This window comes from Eublepharis macularius, chromosome 14 (assembly GCF_028583425.1).
Source record: "Eublepharis macularius isolate TG4126 chromosome 14, MPM_Emac_v1.0, whole genome shotgun sequence".
Taxonomy (NCBI): domain Eukaryota; kingdom Metazoa; phylum Chordata; class Lepidosauria; order Squamata; family Eublepharidae; genus Eublepharis; species Eublepharis macularius.
The window spans coordinates 44,338,974-44,362,476 of record NC_072803.1 but is presented as its reverse complement, the minus strand read 5'-3'; the positions used below and the strand labels follow the sequence as shown (position 1 = coordinate 44,362,476).

Here is a 23,503-nt window from a genome sequence, read left to right as displayed (position 1 = left end):
ACTTATTCTCTATATATTACTCATTGTATCTTTTTATGGTAATTCTATATAACTCATATCATAGTCAATCAATTTGACTCTTCTGTACATTCAGTTTGGTGCATACAAATCTTATCAAAGAAAGAAAATATTGTTAATTACCCAATACTTATATTTAAACCTTATCATTAATTATTTTCTATCAATATTCTATCTATTAACCTATATATATCTATATATATATCAATCTGTTATTCTAACTGCTTATAAATTCACATTTATCTCTTCCCCCCCCGGTAAAGTCACCCCCCTCTACATTTTATTATACTTCAGTAGTTCTCAAACTGCCACAGTTTTCCTCCCACCTCCCATTTCTTCTCCAGATATTGTTTCAGCTTCTCCCAATCTGTGTTAAACTGCCCTGAGTCCAGATTTCTCAGTTTTCTTGTCATCTTGTCCATTTCTGCCATGTACAGCAATTTGTAAATCCAATCTTCAATAGTTGGCACTTCTTGTACTTTCCATTTTTGCGCATACAAAAGTCTGGCTGCTGCTGTCATATAAAATATCAACGTCCTATGATGGGCTGGAATTCCCTCCATTCCCAAGTTTAGTAGCAGGAGTTCTGGGTTCTTATTTATTTGAAATTGTAAAATTTCGCTCATTTCTCTTATTATTTCCCCCCAGTACTGCCTAGCTACATCACACGACCACCACATGTGATAGAGGGAGCCCTCATGCTTCCTACATTTCCAGCATTTATTAGAAGTGTTCAAGTTCCCTAGCGCAATCTTCTTTGGTGTCATGTACCAACGATAGATCATTTTGTAAATATTCTCTTTAATATTTGTACATGTCGTTGTCTTCATTGTAGTCTTCCACAAGTATTCCCATGCCTCCATTGTTATCTCTTTATTAAAATTTATAGCCCATTTCACCATTTGTGTTTTAACTGTCTCATCCTCAGTATACCATTTCAACAGTACTTGGTATACCTTGGATATTCTTTTCTTGTCCTCTTTAAAAAGGGTCTGCTCTAGTTCCGAATTCTCTATTCGTATACCTCCCTTTACAGAGTCCGAGTTATACAAATCTCTGATCTGTCTATACTGGAACCAATCGTAGTTCAGTGATAGTTCCTCTTGCGTCTTTATTCTAAGTTTAGATGCTTCTATTTTAGTTATTTCTTTATATGTCAAACATTGTCGTTCGTTGTCAACAGCTCTCGGGTCTATCACCTCATATGGAACCACCCACCAAGGAGTTCCTTCTTGTAGGTAAATTCTGTACTTCTTCCAGATTGTGTATAGACTTCTCCGTACAAAATGGTGCAGGAACATCGAGTTGACCTTTACTTTGTCATGCCATAGGTATGCATGCCATCCAAATATTTTTTTATATCCCTCTAGGGCTAATAGTTTCTTGTTCTTTAATGTCATCCACTCTTTCAGCCAAACTAGGCAGATTGCATCGTGATAAAGTCTCAGATTGGGCAGTTGCATTCCGCCTCTTTCTTTTGCATATTGTAAAACTTTCATTTTCACTCGAGGCTTCTTGCCTGCCCATACAAAATCTGATATTTTCCTCTGCCACTTTTCAAATTGTTTAGAGTCTCTGATGATTGGTATTGTCTGTAGCAAAAACATCACTCTTGGTAACACATTCATCTTAACCGCTGCAATCCTACCCAACCATGACAGATTGAGCCTATTCCATTTAATCAAGTCTCTCTCAATCTGAATCCACAATTTTTCATAATTATTCTTGAACAAATCTATATTCTTTGCAGTCAGTTCAATTCCCAAATATTTCACCTTACTTGTTACTTCACAATCCGTTGTTTCCATTAACAATTGTTGTTTCTGCTTAGTCATGTTTTTACATATTATCTTTGACTTCTTTTTGTTAATGAAGAAACCTGCCAAATCCCCAAACTCCTTGATCTTATCTATCACTTTTGGCATGTTCTCCAGTGGGTCCTCTACAATTAACATTATGTCATCCGCAAATGCTCTGACCTTGTATGAATAGTCCTTTATTTTTATTCCTCGAATTTCCTCATCTTGTCGTATTTGTATCATCAGAATCTCCAATACTAAAATGAACAACAGTGGAGACAACGGGCAACCTTGTCTTGTTCCTTTGCTTATAGTCAATTTCTTGGTCAGTTCATCATTTACCACAATTGCTGCAGTCTGGTCTCTATAAATTTCCTTAATTGCTCTGATGAATCTTTCTCCTAATTGTAGCTTTTCCATAGTGGCAAACATAAAGTCCCAGTTTAAATTGTCAAATGCCTTTTCAGCGTCAACAAAGAAGAAACCAACCTCTTTATCACAACGCTTATCATAATATTCAATAGCATCAATCACTGTCCTTAAATTGTCTCTTATTTGTCTGTCTGGCAGAAAGCCTGCTTGCTCCTCCTCTATAACTTCCGAAAGCCACCCCTTCAGTCTCTCCGCCAGTATCTTCGCAAAGATTTTATAGTCATTGTTGAGTAACGATATAGGTCTGTAGTTTTTCACACTAGTCAAGTCTTGGCCCTCTTTTGGGATCAATGATATGTTCGCTTCAGACCAAGTGTCTGGAATCCTTTGATCCCTTAAAACTCCATTGATCACCTCCTTTAGGAATGGTGCCAGCTCATTGGCCATAGTCTTATAAAATTTAGCTGTAAGTCCGTCTGGCCCTGGCGCCTTTCCTAGATTTGCAGATTGTATTGCCTTACTTATTTCCTCATCCGTTACTTCACTGTTCAATTTATTTCTCCAAGCGTCCGAGATTTCTGGAAGTGTCATTTTCTCCAAATATGACGCTATTGAGTCTTTATTTACTTCTTTCTTATTATACAATTTAGCGTAGAATTTATAAAAGGCTCTACTAATGGTATTCTGTTCCAAATACGTTTTGTCATCTTCACAAATTTTATTTATTGTTTTCTTTTCCCTTCTTTTCTTCAGTTGCCATGCCAGGTACTTCCCAGGTTTATTTGCACCCTCAAACACTTTCTGATTCAGCCTTTTGAGATTCCACTCCAATTCTTTATTACTCATTGCTGTTAGCTGTTCTTGCAATATCTTAATTTCCTGGTATAATTTCTTTTTCCCTGGTCTCTTTTTTAGCTGTATTTCCTTAGTTTTAATTTTCTCCTCAATCTCTTGTCTCTTCTCCTCTTTCTTCTTTCTTGCTCTACCATTTAAGTCCATTAGTATGCCCCTTATAACCGCCTTATAAGCATCCCAAACTTTATCAGTTGGTACTTCTTTATTCACGTTGTATTGAATGAAAAACTTTGTCTCTCTTCTCAATATTTCCATATTCTCTTTTTCCTGTAACAAATCCTCATTTATTCTCCATGCTTTCCTTTTCCTCCTTTTCCCCAGCTTCCACATAATTGGGTTGTGATCTGAGCCTACCATCGGCATTATTTCTACATCTTTAGTCCATAACGCCAAATCTTTTGAGGCCCAGATCATGTCAATTCTTGATAACGTGGAATGCCTTGCAGAATAAAAAGTAAACTGCCTACTTTTAGGATATTCTCTCCTCCATACATCTTCAAGAGTCTCTTGTTGAATCAACTCAAAAAAGAGCTTTGGTAATAGTCCTCTTTTCTTTTGTGTCATTGTAGTCTTTTTATCCAGTTCCAAGTCTGTCACTCCATTGAAGTCTCCAGCAAGAATTATTTGGTCATATGAAAGATCATCTAAATGCTTCCTCAAATCCTCAAAGAAGCTCTCTTTTGCACCGTTGGGTGCATAGATTCCGACTACCAACACTCTCTTTAAATTCCAAGTACATTCCACTGCTACAAATCTGGCTTCCACATCTTTCATTATAAATTTTGGTTGTAGCTCCTCTTTTACATACAACACCACTCCTCTTTTTTTTTTACTTGAGGCCGCTACAAAGTCTTTGCCCAATTTTCCCAGTTTTAGATATTTTACATCCTGTTTTCGAATATGAGTCTCTTGCAAACAAACAATATCACATTTTTGTTTTAATAGCCAGTGAAAAATATTTTTTCTCTTATTCGGTGAATTTAGTCCATTTACATTCCAAGATAATACTTTACACTCCATATTCATAATCTTGTTGGTAAGTCTTTTTCATTGTCCCTTATAAATCGCTCCATCTCCCGCTCAGATCTGATACGCTTTTTAGCGCCTCCAAATTCGAAGGACAAACCCTCTGGGAGCTCCCATCTGTACCTGATTTTCATGTCCTTCAGCATCTGGATTAGCCCTTTATATTTTTTCCGATCTAGTAGCACTGATCTGGGTAGTTCCTTCATTATGATAATTGTCTTGCCATCGATCTCCAATGGATCTTGAAACTGTTTAGTCACAATCTTCTCTTTCATGTTTCTTGTTGTAAATTGTACAATCACGTCTCTTGGTAGTTTCCTCTGGGTTGCAATTCTCGAATTCACACGATATGCCACATCTAGGATAGCCACAACATCCTCCTCCTCCTTCCCCAGGTATTCAGCTAACACCTCCGTCATCTGTTCTTGCGCTGTCTTTCCTTCCACTTCCGGCAGGCCGCGAAATCTGAGCTGCTTCTCCATATGTCTGCTTTCCGCAACCGCCATCCTTCCCCTCATCAGCCTCATCTCTGTTTGTTGCGTATCTGCTAAGTTCTCCATCGCTCCTTCTACTGTTTTAACTCTCTGCTGCGTCCCTTGTAATTCACTTTGTATTGTTTCCATACCTTTCTTCACTTCTGACAGCTCCGATTTTACTTCTGACAGCTCCGATTTTACTGTCTGTTTAACCTCTTTAATCAGCTCCAATTTCATGTCTTTAAATTCTTTAATCACCTCCAAAAGTTTTTTATCCAGGTTTTCTATTGCCGATTGCCACTCTTTCTTCGACATCGTGGGGCTTGCTTTAGCTCGCTCCCACGAGTCCGCTCTCTTCCTTAACTCCGTGGCGTTAAATTTAGTACCTTTTTTATTTCAAATGTCCCGGTCTTCTTGCATAAATTAATTTTAAAGGGTCCAAAATGTCGGGCGTCTTTTCTCTATGGTCTCTCTATGATTTTATAATCCAATATGGCCTACTTCCTTTTCCGCTGAGGCCGCGGCCCTCCCCTCTCAAAGATGGCGATTCCCTTCTTCCTGCCCTCCAGCCAGGGCCGCTTCTCTCCAGCCGCTCTATTGTTGTTACGCACTTCCTGTCTCCCGTCTTCCCACAGCAGATCTCGCGATGGTGTCTTTTTCTCACAGCTCCAAAGCCACAGGTATTCAAAACAATAGTCCGATTTCTTTAATAACTTCTTTAAACTTAGTCTCTTTTCTAATACAACTCCTGCCGAAGCTTCCCCTCCTTTTCACTAGTCTGTTGCAGTTTAAAAGTCTACTTTTTTTCCTCTCTGTTTTTATCAATCTGTCCCGTATCGGAAGATAGTGATCTTTACCTTCCCTTCACTTTTCTCGGGTTGTAATCGCTGTTTCGATTTCAGATTCTCCTTTCCACTTCTTTCCCCCAATCGAAGCTTGGGTATGTAGGTCTTATGCCAGCCGAGTTGGCCCCAAAACTGCCGCAGAGATTGTAGCCGACCCGTCTCAGGGTGGGACCTCAAGGATCGGGAGGGGACCCGTTGTGTAGAGCCCCCCCTCGTCCGAGATCAACGCGCCCTAGGGTCTCGAGGGTTCTTTGCCTGCTCTCCGCCTGAGAGCAGTCGGCCGCGGGCTATTTTCACCCCGCCGGCCGCTTAAAACGGCAGTCCGGTCAGCTCCGCAAATGGAGCTGCGTTAGACCTCCATAAATCCCAAACCGGAAGTCTAGTTGGCTGCATGGTAATGAGAAGAGATTGGGAGTGACAGTGAGACGTTTTGCCCCAGAGCAAAGAATAGCAGAAGGAATGCAAGGAGGAGGAAGGAGTTTGTTTCCCAAGCTGGGCATGGCTGGGTGGGCCAAGCTGAAATCTAGCAACTAGTGGGGACTGCTTGTATTGAATGCACAAGCAATTGCTCGCTGGAAACATGGAGTAGGGTGTTTGGCACAGAATCCACCATTCTTGTTCCATTCAGTGTTGAAAATTCCCTGCCCATGGAAAGCTAGTAGTCAGAGAGAAGGATTCAGTCTTTGCCTTCTCCCTGGTATACTAGTTTTCCATGTGAATGGAATTATTATGGTGGGGGTGCATTAAAAATGCAGCTCCTGCAGGTCTGAAGTGGTATAACCACAAGAGCTATACTGCAAGTTTTTGTTGATATTGGTGTTTTCCACATGGGAATGGGCTTGTGTGGTTTCACCGTTACTGCTGCAGCAGTGATGGGGCTTCCATGTGACAGGTTTTCCTGTGCTCCCCATGTACCAATTCTCTTAGTGGCAATTCCCACCCTCCTGTGCTATTGAGGGCTTTTTGTTTTGTTTTCAGTCAGCAGTTGACATATCATTATAGAGTAATAACTATCAGGTTTCTGAATTCCCATCTTTCATTAAAAAAAAATTAAATCTCTAACCTCTTTCATTGTGGAGGTATAAGGGGAAAGGCATATCTCTGCCATGAAAGGAGCTAGAGATTTACTTCTTTTAGGAGCTTGCAAATCCAAAATTTGACAGCAAATGGAAAAGAGGGAGGTAGAGGTGGGGAAAAATGGGTGCAGAATTTCCATTCATCTCAGTTACATGTGCTCAGGCAGCTTAAGTAACAGGAGGAAGACAAAGGCATTGTACCAAATGTTTTATAGAACAGGAGGGTTTTGTGGAGGGAGCTGAAGGAAGCAACAGAGGGAGCAATAATTTGAAGGATGGGAGAACCGGCAGTAGACCTCCCCTCCCAATCAAACAGTTCCAAAGCTTGGAACGTTAAAATATATAGGCATGCATTTGGAGAATAATGTTTTGCAAGTAAATGTGAGCAAGGATGGAATTCCTGCTCCCACTATTTCCACTTTCTTTTTTAATTGCAATTTTTATTGTACAATAAGGGTGTTAGTAGGCTCATGTTGCCCTCTGCTGGAGACTTGACATCTGTAGCATTTGTTTATAATTCCCATTTTCAGGCGGGTAGCTGAGTAGTCCTCTAGTACCTTAAAACCAACCAGATTTCTGGGTATCTGATGAAGGGAGCTTTGAGTCTTCAAAGCTTATACTCTGAGAATCTTGTTGATCTTTAAGGTGCTATTAGACTTGAATTTTGAGGTTTTATAATTCTTAGCAATTTTAACTAGCAAAGGGCTTGAAATCAGTTTTGTCACCTCACAACAAGCCTGTGAGGAAGGGCACCAGCACCCCCCTTTTAAAGATGCAGGACCAAGGCTCAGAGTTGGGGTGGGGGCCATGCAGATGAAGGGAGATGGGACTGTGCTGAGAGCAGCAGACCTGAATCTGATGAGAGCCAAGCTACAAGTGACGCCTGACACAGGTTGGACACTTGTCAGCTTCCCTCAAGTTTTGATGGGAAATGTAGGCATCCTAGTCTTGCAGCTGTAATGGAGAGCCAAGCTGTAAAACCAGTACGCCTACATTTCCCATCAAAACTTGAGGGAAGCTGAGAAGTATCCAACCTGTGTAAGGCGTCACTTGTAGCTTGGCTCTCAGTGGTGATGAGTGTCAGATAACATCTGATCACCAGGGTTAAAGAGCAGGTTGAACCCCCACTGCTGTGGCGTCCCAAGCTGCATCCTTTTCTTTTCTCCCATAGATGTTAATTATTGCTGTTCATTTCTGGGGGAGAGGAGGAGAAACACTTTGCCTCTGGGTGACAGCAGTGCAGTGCAATAAACCTCCCCACCACCTCTGATATACTGGGTGGATTATTCCTCAGTGGAATTACAAGAGAGAGCAACATGTGCATACCAAGGAAGAACACAAACACACACACACACACACACACACACACACACACACTCCTTCTGGGGTCCTTGTGATGGACAAGCTCCTTATTTTATACACACACAGATACACTGATTATCATAGTGACTGGTATATTTCTTATAAATAATGTCACAGACTAGATGTAAGTCTTTGATTGCCAATTGGGAAAGTGTTTGTAATTCCTGAAATGGTTGGGAACTCCTGCAGCACTTTCTTTTTTTTATTTATTTTATTTATTTATGTCATTTATAGTCTGCCTTTCTCACTGAGACTCAAGGCGGATTGCAGTGTGAGATTAGTACAGTCAATTTCAAGGACATTTCCATAAACATAGGGTAAATAAACATAATTTACTTTTCTTTATGACCAGGAAATCAGCGGCTGGTACTATCTGCTGGGGGAAGACCTGGGCAGGACAAAGCACCTGAAGGTGGCCACGAGGCGGCTGAAGCAGAGTGGAGGTGGGTCCTTCTAGCCAGTCGCTGGGCAGTAGCAGGGTGAGGGGTTCTTCTGGCCAGTCTCTGACCTACCTCTGCAGAGCTGCCTGTATGCATTGCAAGGAAACATTGGACGACCTGTTCCTCATGTACACTGTACACTGTATTGAGGCAGGGTTGATGGGTTGTAAGTGGTCCCCAAGGGGCTGAGAAATGCCTTTGCTAGCCTGACTTCAAGGACAGGGGCCCCAGGATGTTTGCAACCTCTGCTCCCAGGGATCCAAGGTGTAAAGCCACCGGATTTCCCCCCTTGCCCACTTTGAAGCGCTAAAACTCTGCCATAAAGGGGTCAGTTCCAGGGCAGCGCTTGTGCACCTTTGACAATATGATTGACAATATCCCCCTAATTGTGCTAATCAGGAAGGGTGGAAAGAGGGGCACTAGTGACAGTAGTGTGTGTGCTTTGGAACCAGATGACACCCATTCTCTCCGCTGTCCTGACATCCTCAAGTGCAGGGTTTTAACTCTTCACATAGTTGGGAATGACAGTTCTGCATTCAGTATCTGCTGGACTGTTAAGCAGGATGTTTCAGTGCTGGGGAGGCCTGTTGCTGGGGCTCAGTGACTGACACACCCCTCCTTATTGTTTAACAGAGCTGATGCTGGCCCAGCCAGCCCCATTGCTGGGGGGACAGCAGAGCGAGACTGTGGAGCAGCTCAAGGTAGGTATGTGCATCTTAGCCAGCCTGGCTTGGGAACTACTCAAGTTCATGGATGTCAGATTTGCATTGCTAGCCAGGATCAGTCACTCATGTTGGCATCTCAGTCTGGAGGTCCAGTTTCTAAGACTGAGAATCCTTGCAATAAACTGCCTCAGACATCACCTGAAGCCACCTTGTACGGAGTGTGACCTGTTGATCCACCCAGGTGCTCTGACTGGCAGCAACTCTCCGAGGTCTTGGGAAGAGAAAGATCTTGCCTGATCCCTGTTATCTGAGATCCTTTAACTGGAGATTTTGGAGGTTGAACCTGGGATCTTTTGCATGTGATCTGAGCCATGACTACATCTCTGATCAAAGGTTCCAAGTTTAAAATTGCTGGTCAACGGCATCATTGAAAATACTGAATATATTCAGAGCAAACTGCTGGTTGCTTCTGAATACCTGCAAAGCTACAAGAGGGGGGATTTGTGGGGAAGAGTGGTGGGCAGATGGAGATGCTTAATCCTTCCTCTGCCTCTGCAAAAGACATGTGTGCTATGTTGGGATGAAAAGTAGTTGGGGAGGGGGGTGCTATAAGGGAAACTTCCTTCCTCCCCAGCTACTTTTCCTCTGCAAAAGTGTTCCCTCTCCTTACTGCTTCGCTGCAGAGGAGCCTAGACTCACATCTGCTGCCAAATGTGTAGTTTGGCCTACAGTTTTGAAAAGGCAGGAAAAATAGACAAAAAATGACCCTTCTTCTATATACACCCAGCTCCAGATTTTAACCAGCAACATTTCATAGAAGTTCTTTCCCTGTGGTTGACCCTTTTTATTTTTAAAATGGTCAGAGGAAGCCCTTATGCTTTTTATCCGCTTGCAAAACAGGCAGCAGTCTAAAGGCAAACCTTTCTCCTTGTCCCTGACACTTTGTGCTAAGGACTGTCCCGCCTATGAGTCCTTTTCTGTCTGTTGGGCACCTGCTCAAGGCAAAGAGCTGCTTCTGTCCTTTGAAAAGAAAGGAAGAGAAGAGGCATCTTCTCAACTCCCCACCCTCACCCCATCTTTGCAGGGGATACTCAGAAGGTTTTCCTGGTGCTCAAGGGATTGCCATGCTAGCAAAGAGAAGGCCACGTGCCATGAAGGCACATTTTCAAATATGTCTTGAACTCGATAAATAGGCGCTTGGTTTGTTTCTTTTATGTCCTTGGATGGATTTGAAGAATTTGAAAACTGTTTCCTAGCTTTGTCGAGAGACCTCGCTGTTTTGAGGTATCCATCGGCAAAGTGTGTGTGCGTTTGAAAGAGAGTTTTCTTTAAAGCAGCATTATTTCCTTGGTTGCTTGCAGTCCTTCCCCCTGAATATGAATGCGAATGCAAGACCCCCCCCTTTTTTTGTAATGAAGCGGCAGCGCCAGCAAAAGACTGCTTCAACATCCTCCAAGTGTTTGTGAGAATGCGGGCAGCAATGCGGCAGGGAACAAAGGCTGCCTCGCTGAGAGAGCTGACAGGAATTTGACTCTGAACTCTCTCTCTCTCTTCCTCATCCCTTGGAGTTTTCAGGAAGCCTCTATGCTTATCATAAAGCAGCACATGGCAGAGGCGGCCTGGGAGGTGAGGGGTGGCTTCCTGCCATTCTTCTGTTGAGCCCTGCTGGGTTCCCATGGGCAGCCATGCCAGGACTGCGGAGGTTTAGTCTCAGCTGCCTGGCGGCAAGGAGACAGGGGGTCTCTCCTGCTCTGGCTTGCTGGGGAGAAAGGGGGATGCTTTGATTTTAATGGGCCGGCTGCGAGCCTTGAGGCCTTGGACATGAGTCGGTTCAATGGATTGTGCAGATTGTGTTCCGAACAGCGCTACCAGCAGGTCGGTGCTTCTGAATCCCCAAAGCAGGTGTGCACATGTGGTGGTGGCAGTGGGGGCGGGGAGGTAAAGGCTATGCAGCTTTCAGGCGCTGCAGTGTGGGTGTATGTGAGATAGAACAGGGGCAGCTAGGAGAGAATTTGCCCTGGGATTCTTCCAGTGGTGGCTAAATGCCGTGGACCCTCCCCTGTTTCTCTGGGTGACAGGAACTATAAAGAGGCTGTGTATGGCCCAGGCAGGCTTTCTGGGGGCTTGGGGTGATATTCTTGTTTGTCCTCAATCTAAAGGGCATATGCCTTTAGACTGAAGTCTCCCTTGCCAAATTTGAGGCTGTAGTGGGTGGTGGAAGGTCTGCACGAGAGATGTAACCACAATAATATGCTAATAGTTAGTATTTACATATTGCTCTTTGAAACAAACATTATCTCTGCTATGTTAGAACACCCCTGTAAGGTAGGCTATGATTATCCCCATATGACAGATGGGGGAACTGCAGATGACAGAGAGTGGCTTGCCTAAAGCTACCTAGTGAGATCATAGCTGAGTTGAGATGTGGACTCACCTGGAACTGCACTGCACTGCCCCTTGCATGTAGCTTCCATTTTGTTGTGGCTTTGTGTGTGTGTGTGTGTGTATGACTTTATATTCACATTTCTTTTTATCTCATAAAAACTAGTGTCCTGGTTCAGAAACAATGCTTAGCTAATCTTACCTTCTTAAGCAGGACAAGACAGAGAAAGCAGATCTTTTTTTGCTTGACCTTGTTGCTGACTATTGGAGGTATACTGCTTGTTAACATGGAAGTTCCATTGCTAGGAATCATGATTAACAGCCATTGTTAAACCTGCCCCCCATAAATTTATCTAATTCCCTCAAAAAAGCTTTCCCATGGTGCAACCCTACTTCTGTAGCTGACTGGAGGAGAAAGGGAGCTAGTGGGTCTGTAGCCGTGACTTAGAGCTTGGGTTAAACTTTGAACAGCTCTGTGTTAACTCCCAGTTCTTGAATTCCGTGACTTTGGCTGCCTTATCTGGAGAAGGCACTGCCTGCCTTTCCCCTAGTATTCCTTTGACTGAAACTCCCAGCTCTTACAGTTTCCTGGGTCAGGGTGCAAGCTGGATACGAAGATGGTTCAAGAGTTGTCTCACGAAGCCCATACAGCCCTGACCTGGATGGTCCAGGCTAGCCTGATCTCATCAGATCTTGGAGGCTACGCAGGGTCAGTCTTGGTTAGTACTCGGATAGGAGACCACCGAGGAAGTCCATGCAATGCGGAGACAACCACCTCTGTTAGTCCCACTCCTTCAAAACTCTACCGGGTTGCCATAAGTTAGCTATAAATGACATAAATAAATAAAATAATCATTTTTTAAAAACAGTCCTAGACCAGCATAATAAAATAAATTGGATGGTACTTTCCACCACCAGGCAGGTAAAGCCCAGCCTACATGTCAGTTTTATTCCATATCCTGACCTTTAGGCATGAATTCCAGACATTTCTCATACAGGTATCATTCATGAACACACAAAGCTGCCTTATACTGGTTCCGACCATTGGTCTTTCAAGGTCAGTACTGTCTACTCTGACTGGCAGCAGCTCTGTAGGGTCTCAGGCGGAGGTCTTTCACACCCTATATTACCTGATCTTTTTTAAGATGGAGATGCTGGAAACTGAACCTCGAGATGCTCTACCACTGATCTAAGCCCCACCCGTTCCAAATACAAAATTTTAGCTTTCTTCTGTTGTGGAAGTGCCTTAATAACATTGACATCCTGTGAGCAGGTGACTGAGTATGTGTATGACTGAGACATCATAAGCTTTCCCCTCTTGCTGAATGAAGGGAAACTGAAAAAAGCCTCTAAACTCCTCTTCAACTTTAGTGGGTTTGCTGCAAGCTATTGTTGGATGTTTTCCATGTCTTCTCATCTTTGGGGCTGCCTGCACTATGGCTCCTGGCACTATCTGCACTTTTTTTTAGAGCCCAAGGTAGAAAGTGGCATTAATGAAATCTCTTTGAACTTATGGCTCCTTTGGCCAGACTCCGGCGGCTCACAAGGGAGGCCTTCAATAGGGATCTTCCTTCTGGCTGCCTTTCCCAGAAATCGGAAGGGCAGATCTTTCTCCTTTGTTGCTCAAACAGGAAACTTGGCGGACATCTCTGGAATCACTAGGACTTGACAAGAGACGTGATTCTAAGCAACTTGGCCCAATGAATGGATATGCTCCGTGGGGCACTTGAGGGAGGGCCCTTATGGGAGGCTGCCTGTCACACAGCATTTCCGCTGTTCCATTGGATTGTCAATGCCAGTTTCGGTTCCATGTATCTTCCCAAATCTGCACCGATCAGATCAGGCCGAGACAGATTCAGTAAATGGATTTTTTAAATTCAGGAATCACAGTACAACCCACGAACATAAGGCAATTGCCGAGAATGACTGTTTAACTGTAACAATGCTGACTATATACTCCTTGCCCCTCCCTTTTCCTGTGGAACGGAACTCTTGGCTTTGACAGCCTTTCAATGCTAGAAAACTAAACTATAACTATGTAACTTCCCTACCTTCCATAACTGACAGGCTAATTCCTGTCAGACATTAAACTGCAACTATGTAACTTCTGCCTCCTAGGCCAGACAGGTTAACCCCTGTCTGACATTAATACTGTAATAGCTGGACGCAATTCAATGTCATTGGCTAAACATTGAAGACGGGCACTTTAACAAACAGTGACATGTTTCTTGCCTGCAAACAAAGATTCTAAGCCAGAATTAAACCATAGTTTGGAATCTGGGTTTTTAAGCAAGAAATAAAAGGCAACTTGTTAAAGTGTCCAATTCATATGTCACAACAAATTATAGTTAGTTTTTACTGAGCTTTACTGCCTTCAGTACTGGCGTGCAAGGGGGAAAATGGGAGGGAGGTGGGAGCCTTGCTGAGTTTCTCACCACCAAGATGTAGATCTAGTAGCACCTTAGAAACCGACTAGGTTTCCAGGGTGTGAGCTTTTGAGAGTCAAATCTCCTTGATTCTTGAAAGCTCCCACCATGGAGATCAAGTTGGTCTCTGAGGTGCTACTGGACCCAAATCTTGTTTTTCTTCTACAGACCAACAAGGCTTATCCACCTGAAACTTTCTCACCACCAATAAGTTATAGTTTGTTCTTGATGTCTAAAGGCAGCTTATCTTTAGCTTAGAAATTTAGCTGGGGGAGTGGCCAACTTTGGAGAAGACCAAGAGATGGATGCCCCCGATGTTATCTGATGGAACCAAAATCTTTGCTCCAAATGCTTTTAAAGGCTCACACCACAGAATGATTGTATGACTTCTCACTTTTGGAAAGTCCCTTGAGTTGGCAGGAGGATATGACAGATTCTTAATAATAGCTGCTGTGGTGTTATCCTCCCCGCTTGGCTTGCGGATGTGGTTTAGGTAGCACAACTTCTGTGGTAATGGAAGTGGGCTTGATGATCCTGGGTTTAACCTTTCTGCCTACTGGTTTAACCTTTCTGCTAACTGTCCATGTTAGGAAAATGGAAAGTTCCTGAAGCTGGGCCACAAGAACAGAGCAAAGGGGCCCCTAATACGGCTGGTCACAGTATTAAGATGGGAGCTTATGCAGGGCCTCTCTAGGCTGTCCAACTCCCATCCTATGTGGATCCATGTTCCAAGCCCCAGATGTTGCCCTTCTCTGATTAGGGAAGGGTTGTTCCCTGTGACCAACACTATTTTTAAAAACCTAGCAAAATGTGCAATTTTGATGTTTTCTTTCAGATAACAATCCCACGCGGAAAGAATGGCTTTGGGTTCACCATCTGCTGTGATTCGCCTGTCCGGGTGCAGGCTGTTGACTCTGGTAAGACTGGAGGTAGTGAGTCTGAATGATCAGTTGGTTGGTTTGGTTTATGATGGTAGCCTTTAAAAAAAAATCAAGAGTCTCCTGACACCTGCTGCATGCTCCCCACTCAGTGTTATATTGAAAGGGCACATTTATGCTACGACTATCCTGATCATTGTATTTAGGCACACATGCTAAAAATTCTTTGTTAAGAGAGTCCTACCCTCCCTAAGGGCAGTCTTAGTGATTCCGGGACGCTGGGCAAAAATTCAGGATGGGGCCCCCAGAATCACTGCTACTTCCCTCCTGCTCTGTACCAGGCCTAAGCAAGGGGCAGCCCTTTCCCTGGGTGAGACAGGCAGGACCTGCTGCCAGAAGTCAACTAGCCAAGCCTTGGATGGGAAAGGCATGATTATCCATCATTAAGCCATGCACAGGGTGGGTGTGAACAGCTACTGCTAAAGCAGCAACCTGAACCCCAGGAATGGGCAGGTGCAAGTGGAGGCAGGAGACTGCTTTTGTCCCCTGCTCTGCCGGGGGGGGGAGGGGAGAGGCTAGGCCATGGGTATAAATAAATGAGTATCTTTAAAACTTGCATGTGGATAAGCTCTGTATGTAGATAAGCCTCCAGCACATGCTCTCTTACAGGTGGTCCTGCAGAGAAGGCCGGCTTGCAGCAACTGGACACTGTCCTTCAACTCAACGAGCAGCCTGTTGAGCACTGGAAATGTGTGGAGCTGGCGCATGAGATCCGGTGACTATGGCACATGTGTTGTGATGGGTGGTTCAGCTGTGGTGCAGCCGAGCTCTGAGTGTATTGAGTTAGGGAGAGAGGGGTGGGAATGAGGGACTCCTGTGAGATCTCTACAGGATTGTCAAGGCCCATCTTGTTTCTTCCCAACAGTTGCCTTCCAAATGCCTCTGGGAGCCCATGATTTTATTTATTTACTTACTTTATTTATAGCATCCTCCCTTTTCTTACTGAGACTCCTGGCAGGTTATCCAGTGTAAAACCATGCTGTCAAATAGCACGAGGCAGTGCTTCAAGATTACAAAAATTAGAAACATTGCAAAAACAATCAGACATGCTTAGGGTTGCCAGCTCCAAGTAGGGAAATTCCTGGAGATCTAGGGGGTGAAATCTAGAGAAACCTGGAGAAAATGGAGTTTGGGGAAGGAAAGGAACTTGACATGGCATAATTGCATAGAGTCCACCCCCCAAAGTAGCCATTTTCTCTGAACTGATCTCTGTGGCCTGGAGACCAGTTGTAATTCTGGGAGATCTCCAGCCACTACCTGGAGGCTCCAAATCAACACCAGAAGGGGAATCCGCGGAACAAGCAGGCAGGAAAAAAGATCAAAGATCTTCCTTAGAACTGTAAACAATAGATAACACTTAGTGCACCATGCAAAGGCAATTAATTCAAGAGATTGAATAACATGTATTTATACTACTAAAGTGCAAGGTGCATGAAATACATCAGGTAGTGATTCCATGTACAATTCACATCCAACAATAATTATGCAATGCAATTAAACCTGAAGACAGATTATGTATAAGAGGAGTATACTTCTACTACTCAAAAGAAAAGAAAATAAGGCTGGAGAGTCCACAAAAGTTTCTCAGTTCCAATACTCCTTTCACAGATAGTCCTCTTTGCTTCTCTACTTGTAGGTGTAATGTTGCAACTCCCAGATGGGAGACAGCAGAAGGACTGTCCAGCTGAGGAGGAGGGGTCTGCAGCTGCTGAGAAACGCTCGACAGGGAGCTAGCTGCTCTCCCGTTTCAGCAATCTTTCTCAAGAGCATTCAGGAACAGCAAGAATCTCCATCTCCAGTTAGTCAGTTGGCAACTTTCTGAAATGAATGGCCATAATAGGCTTCCCAGATGCTTGTAAGAAAGATTGCCGAAACAGGAGAGAAGGTAGCCCCCTGCTGAGCATTTCTCAGCAGCTGCAGACCCCTCCTCCTCGGCTGGACAGTCCTTCTGCTGTCTCCCATCTGGGAGTTGCAACGTTACACCTACAAGTAGGGAAGCAAAGAGGACTATCTGTGAAAGGAGTATTGGAATTGAGAAACTTTTGTGGACTCTCCAGCCTTATTTTCTTTTGAGTAGTAGAAGTATACTCCTCTTATACATGATCTGTCTTCAGGTTTAATTGCATTGCATAATTATTGTTGGATGTGAATTGTACATTGAATTACAACCTGATATATTTCATGCACCTTGCACTTTAGTAGTATAAATACATGTTATTCAATCTCTTGAATTAATTGCCTTTGCATGGTGCACTTTAAGTGTTATCTATTGTTTACAGTTCTGCAGAAGATCTTTGATCTTTTTTCCTGACTACCTGGAGGCTGGCAACCCTAGACATGTTATGTCAAACGCTACAGAAAATGGAATTACAAAAGCAGAAGATAATGCAGGAGGAGCAAGATAATATATGCCGTACACAGTGACATAGACTATAGTCCTGTTGCCTTTACAAAAGAGACTTCCTGAACCATTCCATTATACTCTCGTCCTATTGAGGCATAAAGACAATGGCTGTTCTTGATAATAATCTGGAACTCAGAGAGAGACTGCCCCTGAACAAGGGAGTTCCATTTTAACTATCACCACTGGTAGATAGATCCTCCATTCATTTGTCTAGTCTTTTCTTCCCAATTCATACCTGATTGCCTGAGGAAGTTCACAGTTAGGGCTTTACGACAACACTCCCCTTCCCTGGTGCTTGAGTATACTGCCTCAGGCACGTGGAAGTTCCATTTAATTTTCATGTGATATCCTCTAATTAGATATCATTGTGAATAGCTGTCACTAGATCTGTCATCTGTGAAAGGCTCTCTAAAGCGCAGAGTCAGGGGAGCCTTTGAGGGTATGCGTGGAGAGAGTTGCAGGTCTGGACTGAGCTCTTATGATGATGGGCCTGTGGGTTCAGAAATCATCTGGTCATGAGCGAACTTAGCTTGATACTATCTCATGGAGCCTCCTATGTCTTTGGAGAGGTTCTTCTGAACCCTGTCAGGCCCATCTTTTATAGTAACCCACCCTCTCACACCTGTATCTCTTACAGGAACTGTTCACAGGAGATCATTCTTCTGGTCTGGCGCATTGTCCCTCGGGTGAAACCTGGCCTAGAAGGCGTCATCCGCCGCTCCTCTTGCAAATCGACTTATGACTTGCAGTCTCCGCCCAACAAGCGGGAAAAGAACAGCTTGCTGCGGCCACGTCTCCCTGAACACCGCCAAAGCTGCCATGTTGTGTATGATGGCAACGAGGGGCTGGTGCTGAACGGCTGGGAGCGCTACACAGAACTTGGGAAAGCCACCCAGCGTACTATGCCCCCGCTCTCACGCCCGCCCTCTAGTGGCGGGGACAAGAACTACATCATTCTGGCACCCCTCAATCCAGGAAGCCAGGTATGGGCACCCTAGAATAGGATCCAACCCTGCCAGTCCCACTGCTCACTTGTGCTCTTCTAGTAGCCGAAATTGTTTCTCAGCCCCATCCAACCTTCCTGTTTACTTAGCCATTAAGGCTTCATTACACCTCTCAGAAAAGGTGCCCCACATGGGCTGAAGCAGAGCCAGTTGTCAAGAGTTGGCATTGCCCTTTTCACTTGCCCCAGGTTAAAAAAACCCCAAGCATTGCATAGTAGAAGTATTCCCGTAATGGACCATCTTGGATTGCTGGTGTGGGTCGCAGAATGGAATACTCACCTCCAAATAAAGTTTCCTGCGCACAGAAAATCAGATGCTAGGGAGATTCTAGTATGGCCATTTCCCTGACATGCTAGATTTTTGAGGAAATTAATTTTTTTTAATATGGAAAAGTATTCAAATAGGGAATCCTCTACATACAGTCAGAACTGTTTTACCACTTGCTGCTTCTCTAGAATGAGCCTCTATCACCTCCACCTCTATCACCTCCACCAGTCTGGGCTCCTTGTTCTTGTTAGCACATTTCCAAGAGGGCGCTGGGCAGGGCCTGCTGACTGTCCTCAGGCTTCCTGGAGCAGGTTTTTTGTGTGGGGTGGGGGGGTGGGGGGGTCCACATTTTGTTCAAAATGCTGTTCTCTAATTAGAAAACTAAAGCCAAGGATTCCCAGTTGCTAAATTCTGCTCCCAACAATAAATTCTGTGGAGAATTTAATAGCTCCAGTGGTGCCTTTCATGGAGAAAGGAACTCCAGTTTCTCTGTTTTTGTTTCTTTCAGCTTCTGAGGCCCGTCTACCAGGAGGGCAAAGCCCCTGGAGGTGAGTTTAGCTCTTGGGTTTGTTTGGGCATGTGAGGCCTGAGGCTCTGGCTTTTTCTAGTAGACAGGCATTGGAAGGAGCATTAAATGAAATAATAAGCAGTGTAGTAAGGACAGATGTCGGATGAGAAGTCTGCATTTTGAATCTCAGTATCCTGTTCGGCTCACTCTCATGTACAAAGTGCTTTGAGCCTGAAGCCATCATTTTCTGTCGAACTAATGACCTAGGAAGTCTTCCATAGTGTTACAAGTAGATGGCTAGTTTGTGCATTGTTACACTTCCTCTGTTTCATCAGAAAGTAGCTACTTCCATTCCCCATAATAAATGGACCTAGTTAATTCCTGGTGAAAGCGAAAATAATGTGTAAACCTTCAGTCCCTTTATGAAGTTGAAGTCTGCCTGTGTTTCATTGGCATCCATGAGGTTACTTTTGAAACAGTGGTTATAATCAAAATAAAGAAAATACTAGAATTCCATTGAAGTGCTGAGTTTTGCGGCAGATGCCTTGTTTTGAAAAGTCTATCTGTGTACAAAACCATTACAGCCTTTCAGCTTTAAAAAAACAGTATATAAATAAAACTGTTTTTTGTGTTATAACATCAGGACTATACATTATCTAGATATGCTTTCTTCTCTGTGTTGGCTGTTTAAGTTTGCCTTGAGGTAATCGCAGTGTTCCCTCTAGTTTGGTCAAGTTATGTCTCAGCCACAAAATCATGAGGTTATCTTAGGGCCAAACTATGAATGATTTTGGAGATCTTTGAGTGGAACTCTGGATGTTTTATTTTGCCCAGGAAAGCAGCTGTGGGGAAAATAGATCAAGGCTCTGGATAAGGGGTGTTAATTCACCCTCCTCTCCTTCGTTTCTCCAATCACAAATGGCCTCCCTGGGCCATTTTAGGGCGTAGTATGGGAAAAAGACAAACACGCATATTGTGCCTACCTTTTTCTGTATTCGGGTTTGAAATTGTCATAGGGGGGGGGGGGCGTATCCTTTGTCAGGGAAATAGTACAGGGCAGGTTAACTTTCTTTCACCAGAACTCCTTTCCTGATCTATATTAAGCCCCCTATGGATGTTTTCAGGCAAGGCCAAATATACCCTGGGTGTTCCAGTCATGGAACTTGAACATCTCAGTAGTTTGGACACTGGATGATCTGCTGGTTTTCACCCTCAGCCTCTGCTATCTGCATTGTAGAGAGGATGACAATATTGGCTAACCTGATGGAGCTGTTGTAAGAATTTCACCTGAAATATACAGGAAGTTCTTTGAATGTTAAAAATTGTGCTGTAGAAATGCAAAGTATTATTATTATTGCAGTCATTTTAGTAGCTGCTGGCTAAGAAGCATCAAAAGAACTCCTAAAAGCTTGCTGGTCTCTCTCAGTGGATTTTGGAAGTGTTTGTGGCCTTCCCTTCCCCACCTGGGACTAGTCGCTGGGCAAATGGCAAGCAGAAGCTTGTTCTGAGCCCTTGCCAATTAACTTGCTCTGTCTGGACGGTTGTTTACCTCAGAACAAACAAGCTCTTTCCGAACAGCTAATGGAATAAGCCAGACTTATTTACTTTGGAGCAGGCCCTATCTGTTCCTCCAGCCATGCTATCTGTGCAAGCTGGCCATGGGTGTCTGCTACATGGTTCCAAGAGGGCTGCAGTTTCATTTGCTTTCCCTCTTTCCCAGCATGTCATGGATCGAGGAATGCCCTTTGAATATAGCTAGATAGATGAGTGTGAAAATCTGGCAGTCATGATGGAAATGGAGTTGAGAGAGTGGACAGGGCCAGGTTTAGCTTCCCATTCCTTTCTTTCCCTCAGCACATGGCCCCCTGCCATGCATTTCTTAGTGTGAAGGGCGTTGGTTGTGAGGTTTGCCCAGAGGTTTGGGACTAGATTGGCATCATGGCTGCTGATACTACTAAGGCTTCTGGAAGCAGGGGAACAGCAATGTTTTTCCCCCTGTGCAGTTCCTAGAGGGAAGGGGTTGGGGGAAGTTCAGCCTAAAGGTTGCAGCTTCCCCAGACATAACCATTTATACCGACCCCCGCTTCTCAGTTTCCCTTTCCCATCTGCTAGCGAATTAATTCAGGAGGAGAAAACAGACAGAAACACAGGACGATTTGCAAATGGTTGGTATTTTTTCAGCACTTTTAAGCATTCAAGGTGTTTCATGTACTGTGCCTTTCTGTAATCCTTTCAAGAACCTTATAAGGTAGGTCATTATTACTGACTTTGCATTGCAGATGGGATGGGGGTGGAAATGGGGGGGGGGGAGGAAAGCTTGCCAAAGCACCCGTTAGTGGGCTTATAGGAAAGGCAATATTTATTTAGATATTTATACCTTTTTTCCTCTCTGATGGGTACTCAAAGCAGCTTACAACAATGTTCTCCCCTCTTCCATTTTATCCTCACAACAATGAGCCTGTGAGGTAGGTTAGGCTGAGAAAAAGAGTGACTGGTCCAAGGTAACCCAGCAAGCTTCCTTGGCATAGTGGGGATTTGAACCCAGGTTTCGTGGTCGTAGTAATTTGACACTCTAACCACTAATAATAAGAAGGCAGGGTGAAAATAAATAAATAAAAGAAGGTGACTTACAAAATAAAGCATGATAAAGGTATAAAACAACATAAAAGTCTTCAAAAATGTGCAGACTACTAGAAACCCAGTATTAAAATTGTGCTGGATCACTTTCTTACATGGCTGCTGTTGGCTCTCAAAATCTGCTGTGGGGGGACTGCCTTGCGGTTTGGTCTGTGGTGGCCTGGACCAATGACAATGTTATCATCCTGTGTCTAGTATACTCTCTTGATATCCGAAAACTGAATTCTGCAAAACAGAGGAAACCTTTCAAGCCAGTGTTGTATCAGAAAGCCAGTGTGAATGCAAAATAGAAGCAATGGAAACTGTGCCCCAGCAATTTTGTTTTCCAGCTTCTCTGCAGCAGGAATGGCAGTGTAGGAAATTTGCTGAAATGCCTTCGGCTGGCCAACAATAACCTGGTTTGACTCAACATTTCCGTTAGGCTCCGTTTCCTATTGACTCTTGGAAAAGTTTTGCTCTAGGGCCGTGCAGTGGATAAATAAGTAACGAAAACAATTCCTCGACCGTTTCTGGGTGTTCCAAGTCAGTTAAAGCTGCATGGAGGTTTTTGTGGACTTCATACCAAAAAAGAAGAGCTAAGATGATGCACCAAGCAGATCTAAATTCTGTGTGAAATAATCTTCCTCTGCTAAGTTAGCAGAATTTATTTTTCTTCTATTGCTTGTGGGGGGGAACTACGTACAGCTTTGAATTTCTGATCTGAATTCCTGCTGACATTTTTGTCTTCATTGGGAAAGCTTCTGCAGTTCGCAACCTGATATCTTTTTTGCACTTGGTGCAACACCTCCATTCTCTCCTAAGGCTTGGGCAGAGTTAAGATGAGCTTTTCCCATCCTGTCCAACAACATCCCCCCCCCCCAAAGATTAAACTTAAAGAAGAGTTTTGATTAACTTGAAAACTTCCTGGAACAACTACTGGAGTTTGTTGTCTATGACTAAAAATGATGTTATGAAAAGCAGAGCATAAAAATCATTATTACAAGCACACACACTAGTGCTCCAACGTATAACAATTGCTTGGCTGCTCTTCTGAGGGTGCAAACACTATCTTCCAAATCAGACCAACTGTATGCACACATGCGCACACTTTGTCACTTTAGAGGACTGTAAAATCATAAAGGACAAAAAGATTGGTGAACTAGGTAGCTGTTGCAAGCGGACAACTGTTATGAAGATCTGTGAGTAGGTGCTTAACCACACACTGAGCCCACATGATTTAAAGCTTTTCTTCTAGGCAGGGGCAGAACCAGATGCATAGGAGGGAAGGGCTTCAGGGACTTTGTGTGTGTGTTATGTGCCATCAAGTTGCCTCCAACCTATGGCGATCCTATGAATGAAAGACCTCCAAAATGTCCTGTTATAATAGACTTGATCAGATCCTGCAAACTAGAGGATGTGGCTTCCTTTATTGAGTCAACCCATCTCGTTTTAGGTCTTCCACTTTTCTTACTGCCTTCCACTTTTCCTAGCATTATTGACTTTTTCAGAGAATCTTGTCTTCTCATGATGTGGCCAAAGTACGATAGCCTTAGTCTTGTCATTTTAGCTTCTAGGGAGAATTCAGGCTTGATTTGATCTAGTACCCACTTCCTTGTCTTTTTGGCCATCCATGGTATTTGCAAAACTCTCCTCCAGCACCACATTTCAAATGAATCAATTTTCTTCCTGTCAGCTTTCTTCACTGTCCAACTTTCACATCCATACATAATAATGGGGAATACCATAGTTTGGATTATCTTGATCTTGGTTCCCAGAGAGACATCTTTATCTAGCTCCCTCACAGCTGCTCTTCCAAGTCTCAATCATCTTATTTCTTCATCGTGGTCTCCCTTTTGGTTGATGATTGAACCAAGGAATAGAATAGGGACTTCTAAGTTCCTTCTTTTAGGGAGGCAAAGTTGCCACCACCCAGGAGGAAGGGCCTTTTCTGTGGTGTCTCCAGACTTGTGCATGTGTTCCTTCCTGGTCTCATTTCACAGGCAAGTGAAAGTCCTTTATACCAT

General features: G+C 43.7%; 1 protein-coding gene across 5 annotated transcripts in view; it reads left to right on the top strand.

The window, feature by feature from the left end:
* Positions 1-23,503, top strand: part of RGS3 (regulator of G protein signaling 3) — a 93,147-nt gene that overhangs the window by 22,633 nt on the left and 47,011 nt on the right. For 4 of the 5 annotated variants that reach the window (XM_054997568.1, XM_054997567.1, XM_054997570.1 and 1 more), the window contains exons 8-13: positions 8,182-8,272; positions 8,903-8,970; positions 14,578-14,659; positions 15,290-15,395; positions 17,722-18,067; positions 18,864-18,903. In XM_054997568.1, coding sequence (XP_054853543.1) covers positions 8,182-8,272; positions 8,903-8,970; positions 14,578-14,659; positions 15,290-15,395; positions 17,722-18,067; positions 18,864-18,903 — 733 coding nt within the window. Of the gene's footprint in view, positions 1-8,181; positions 8,273-8,902; positions 8,971-10,692; positions 10,810-14,577; positions 14,660-15,289; positions 15,396-17,721; positions 18,068-18,863; positions 18,904-23,503 lie in introns of those variants that run through there. The other variant, XM_054997571.1, reaches the window with a different exon arrangement.